This window comes from Micropterus dolomieu, linkage group LG21 (assembly GCF_021292245.1).
Source record: "Micropterus dolomieu isolate WLL.071019.BEF.003 ecotype Adirondacks linkage group LG21, ASM2129224v1, whole genome shotgun sequence".
In the NCBI taxonomy this organism is placed as follows: domain Eukaryota; kingdom Metazoa; phylum Chordata; class Actinopteri; order Centrarchiformes; family Centrarchidae; genus Micropterus; species Micropterus dolomieu.
The window spans coordinates 35,259,580-35,265,010 of NC_060170.1; the positions used below are offsets into that span (position 1 = coordinate 35,259,580).

General features: G+C 44.6%; 1 protein-coding gene across 3 annotated transcripts in view; it reads left to right on the top strand.

The window, feature by feature from the left end:
- tsc1a (TSC complex subunit 1a) overlaps nt 1–2,705 on the top strand; it is a 21,000-nt gene extending 18,295 nt beyond the window's left edge. For all 3 annotated transcript variants that reach the window (XM_046034769.1, XM_046034767.1, XM_046034768.1), the window contains exons 21-22: nt 1,197–1,331; nt 1,418–2,705. In XM_046034769.1, coding sequence (XP_045890725.1) covers nt 1,197–1,331; nt 1,418–1,925 — 643 coding nt within the window. In that variant the 3' untranslated portion in view covers nt 1,926–2,705. The remainder of the gene's footprint in view (nt 1–1,196; nt 1,332–1,417) is intronic.
- Nucleotides 2,706–5,431: the final 2,726 nt, after the last annotated feature.

A 5,431-nucleotide genomic window follows, 5' to 3' on the forward strand; every position in this document is an offset into this window, starting at 1 on the left:
AACCACTAAATCCAACAACCACTAAATCCAACAATCACTAAATCCAACAACCACTAAATCCAACAACCACTAAATCCAACAACCACTAAATCCAACAACCACTAAATCCAACAATCACTAAATCCAACAACCACTAAATCCAACAACCACTAAATCCAACAACCACTAAATCCAACAACCACTAAATCCAACAACCACTAAATCCAACAATCACTAAATCCAACAACCATTAAATCCAACAACCACTAAATCCAACAACCACTAAATCCAACAATCACTAAATCCAACAACCACTAAATCCAACAACCACTAAATCCAACAACCACTAAATCCAACAACCACTAAATCCAACAATCACTAAATCCAACAATCACTAAATCCAACAACCACTAAATCCAACAACCACTAAATCCAACAACCACTAAATCCAACAACCACTAAATCCAACAACCACTAAATCCAACAACCACTAAATCCAACAATCACTAAATCCAACAACCACTAAATCCAACAACCACTAAATCCAACAACCACTAAATCCAACAACCACTAAATCCAACAATCAACAAACTGCTTGTGCTGGAATGTTAAAGTTCCGCTCTGCGAGGAGCACGTGAACACAGCGTCAGTCCCGTTTACCTTGTTCTTCTTCTGTGATGATATCCACGGGTCTCGGACGTGACTCTGACCCGTTTGTGTGCTGTTAAATAGAAAGTTCCACGTAGAACCGAACTTCAGGTGCCTCTGATCGCCGGCAGGTAAGACGCTCTTTGGCTCGAGCCAGCGTCGCTTACATGCGACCCGGCAGCCTGCAGTTGCGTTCAGGGCCCCGATAAAACGTGGTTTTCCTCCAAGAATGATGGCGATAATGATCCGATCCGAATGATAAACTGTGTACTGCTGACTGCGTCTCCGTGCACACCGGTGTCCTGGTTATGAGTGTCACATAGAAACATCATATCCTGGTTTCAGAAACCTGGATAAGACCATGTTCCGGATTTGGTACCTGGGTTTGCTGCCTGGAGTCCTCTAGTTAGAAACCGGGACACTGTGTCATGTAGACACCTGATCCAGGGTTCTGAACCTACATGCAGACGATCAGAAACCTGGGTCCTGTTCTGCTCGTGTGAACGGGGACATGCAGAACCAGGTTTCTGGTGTTCTGGACTCTGGCTGACTTGTTGTGTTTGTGTCAGAGCGGAGCTGTCGGCCTGCGAGAGTCGCTGCGTGGCCCTGAGGAGAGTCACCCAGACGCTGCAGACCGAGATGCTGCACCTGTACAGCCAGGTCCACCTGGACCCCCAAAGCCGGCCTCAAGACATCTGGAGCAGGTAAACCAGTCTGAGTGATGTCACGGGTGTCAGAACCAATCAGAAGGGACAGCTGATGATGTAATGGTCATATTTCTCCCCCTCAGGCCAAACGGCGACACCTTACCGGGTCCTCAGGGCGGCCACAACCCCCCCCCCTCCTCTTCTTCTGTTGGTATTATAAACGGCGTGGAGGCCCTCTCCACCTCCCCCCTGCACCTCCCCTCCTGCCCCTCCTCCCCCCTCTCCCTCTCCCCCATTGACTCCCCCCTCGCCGTCGGCTCCTTCCTGGAGCAGCGTGCACGGCAGCTGTTCAGACCGACCAATCACAGCCAGGGGGAGGAGGAGGAGGAGGAGGAGCAGCAGCAGGAGGGCGTGGAGCAAGAGGAGGAGGAGGAGGAGGCCCAGCCAGAGAGCCCTCCTCTGGGTCAGGAGGCGGAGGAGGCCGCCCTCCTCGCTGGCAGCCCTGAGACGGAGCCCCTGAGCCGGGCTTCAGCTCGCGGCCTCCCCATCTCTGAACCTGCGGCGCCTCCCGCAGACCTGACCCTCGCCGTCCGGCAGAGGAGACACGAGCTGAGCATCATGGACTACGACGAGACCCTGCCTGAGTACTGATGGAGGGCTGGAGAGACGGAGGGAGATCAGCTACAGTCCAGGAGCTAGCAGGCTGCTGCTAACAGGCTAGCCACGCTAACAGTCCACATCCTGATCTTTGTCTGTTCGCCATCAGGATCTTCAGCCGCCCTTAAGAAGAAAAACTATCTCCGTGCACAGAGAGAACAGAACATGTTCGAGGTCTAAAGACATAAACACCAAACCAAGTGGCACGGTGACATGAATTTATAGTTCTAGACCCTTGGTGACTCCTTGGCTAGTGAAGCTAACTGTTAACACACTTGAAACGTGATAGTGGTAGCCAGCTACAGCGGCCCAGTTCGATGTTGTGGCAGCTAACAAGCTACGTAGCTAGCTTAATGGTTAACTGGTGAAGATTCAACATCCTAGCTATCCTAGCTATATCAGCTAACTCATTTTTAGAGTTTCTTAAACCAGAAGATATATGAATTATTGTCTGATGAATTAGTGTTAATATTTTTATCCCGATCTGTTAGCTCTGCTGTGCTGTGAATGAAATGTCTTCTTAAGCACGACTGAAGGTCCTGAGTTTGGTAGTTGGGTTCATGTCTGGAGGGACGACAACTTTTTAAAGCCAAAAATAAGGGAAGAAAAACATTCACATGGAAATTCAGTTTTTTTGTTAAAATTTCAAAGAAGCTAACGGCAGCTGTTAGCTGTAACTTGAAACTGCCTTCCTGTCATGTGCTGCTACAGCAGCGGCAAAACACTAAACGAGATCTGACTTCTGCAATAAACCTTCCTCAGGAATTCAACTGATCACTGCTGTCGTGATTATTCCCAGTACGTGTGTGTGGCTACTAAAGGAGCTGATGCTAACATGTTAGCAAACAGTTGGTTGTGGGGTTCCTCAGGGTTCTGTTCTGGGTCCTTTACAGTTTCAGTTTACATGCTAAATGGACTGCTGTCTAGTCTTCTGTCTGACCACTGAAATTGTAAGTCGTTTAATCGAATAGTTGTCAACTCTTAATTTATCCTCCAATTATTTTAATTATTAATCGTTCGGAGGTATGTTTCTAAGAGAAAAATGTCCATATTCTCTGATTTCAGCTTCTTAGATGTGAATATTTTCTTGTTTCTTTGCTCCTCTGTGACAGTAAACTGAATATCTTTGGGTTGTGGATTAAACAAAACATTTCAGGACGTCCTTTTGGTCGTTGGGAAACACTGATCGACATTTCACCATTGTCTTATATTTTATAGACCAAAGACCTAAATGATTCGACAGATTAATCAATAATGAAAATAATTGTTAGTTGCAGCCCTAGAATTTGGACATGCAGGCTGGAGGACACAGGGATCGAACATCAGGCCTCTTTTAATTTCTGAAGCTTAATGCAGCCACTCAGATACCCCAAACTCTCCTCTTATGTCCTTTTGAACTGTGTTTGAAAAGCTTGATCAAAACAGTTCAGTGTCGTCATATAGACATAGACGTCATAAAGGTCATATTCTGCGTTTCCCCTCTCCTTTAGTGGGTTATAAATCTTTTTTGTGCTGTAACAGGTTTGCAAAGTGAAAAAGCCCAAAGGGAGTTCCCATCTCCCACAGAAAACTCTGCTCCTGAACTGAACACAGCTGGATTGTAGTCCGGCCTTTATTTCTGTAACACGCAGCATGATGCTCACCTAGCGGCTAGTGTGGCTAATAACGTTAGAGCGCCTCCAGGCAGTCAGAGGACATGAAGCTGATGTAGAGACAGAGCTCAGGGAAAACGCTATGAAATCTGTGTTACAGATTAGTAACTCACCACCCAAACATGTACAGCTGAACCGAAGCCGTGTTTACCTGCATGTCAGGAGCCGCCCTACTCTGCTTCTGATTGGCTGGTAGTTCTTATAGGTACTGCACATGTGCAGCTCCCAACAAAGATCTTATAGAAGTGAGATGCTTCACTCGGGAGCTAAAAACAATAAGAGAATAATATGACCTCTTTAATGTTGGAACAAGAAGCCTGTAAAACCAGTTTTTTCCTCTGAAATGAGATCAAGAAGCTCGCGGACTCATTCAGTGTCTAAGCTGCCGCCTGCAAACCAGCGTGACTGAATGATTAGTCTGAATCTAACCTGACCTACATGCTTCTTGATTTTGGGAGAAACGTCTTCGGGTTTGCAGCTCGGGATCAGGAGTCAGATGAGAAAACAGGACGTGTTGAGCCTGACTCTCAGAAGGAAACGTCAAAGTGACAAAAACAGACGGGGATCAGTTTCAGACCAAAGAGTCCCCCTTGTCCTCTGTGGGACCTCCAGCTGATTCAACGTGAACCAATCAGTCTCTGAGGACCTCATCTCGGGGCGGTTGGTGTTTCCTTCAGGCGCCTTGTTGCTTCAGAGATCTGCTGCCAGGAAACAGCTCGAGCATAACAAACCTGGAGACACAGAAATAGAGACTTGTCTGATCTTTGGGTCCTGATTAGTTCTTGATATTGAACTTTTAAAAACAGGCTGACACCAAACGGTCCGCTCAGGTTCCCGGCTGATATCGTCCAGTTCTGAAGAGAACCTGGTGACACTGATGGAAGCAGTACTCAGATAATTTAATAAGTACTTTCCTGCAGTTTTTCCTCGTAGATGTATGACTTTATCTCAGAATATTAAACCTCCTCTCCAGGCTCCATTTTTGTTCCTACAATACGCCGATGTATCATCAGAGGGGCCCTTCAACTGAATGTGACTCTTACAAATAAAACTTATGTTTTTGTTTTTTGAAACACTGAATCTAATAAACACGTTCAACTATTTAAAATGTTTATTGGTCTCTCTGGCAACTTTATTTAAAACATTTTTTTAAAGGTTCATCAAAGTTTTTATCCTGTAATTTATTTAACAACTGGTTAAATGATGGACCAAACTTAAGTGAAAAAAAATGTGGTTTATCTTAATTTTTATTTTTTCAAAAACATTTTATTAACAGGAATGAACTTTGGTTAACAATATGCAGAAATATTCAAATACACTAAACAAATTTATAGCAAGTGCAGGGATGTAGTTTCACATCTCAGGATTTTAAAACCTGCCCCTGAAGGATCTGACAGATCCGCTCTGGAGCCTGCGGAGGTGGAGCCAGTGTATTTGAGTTTATAGCAAATACAAAGTAAAAACATAAAATACAGCCACATGGCTGGACACTGAGCACATTCTAGTGATTTACCACAAATTTGTATTTTTCAAATGAAACCAAAAATTCTAAGAAATAATTTGATAACAGAAATAAACGTTATCACTGACGTTCTCGGTCATCAGTCACAATATCATCAACTCTGAAGAAAAGAGACTTTTTGGGGGCGAAAACCTGGGGACACAACAAAAATGTGTATTTGATCACAAAGATTATGAACTTGTTATGAAGCAAAAATAGCATGTATGGGATAGAAAGTCACACGCAAAGAAACAAAAAGATTTCTGAAGGATTTTAATCATTAAACTTTGTGGCTCAGTGCAGTTTTAGGGAGGGGGGTAAATGCTTTTCACTGTTTTTTTATTATT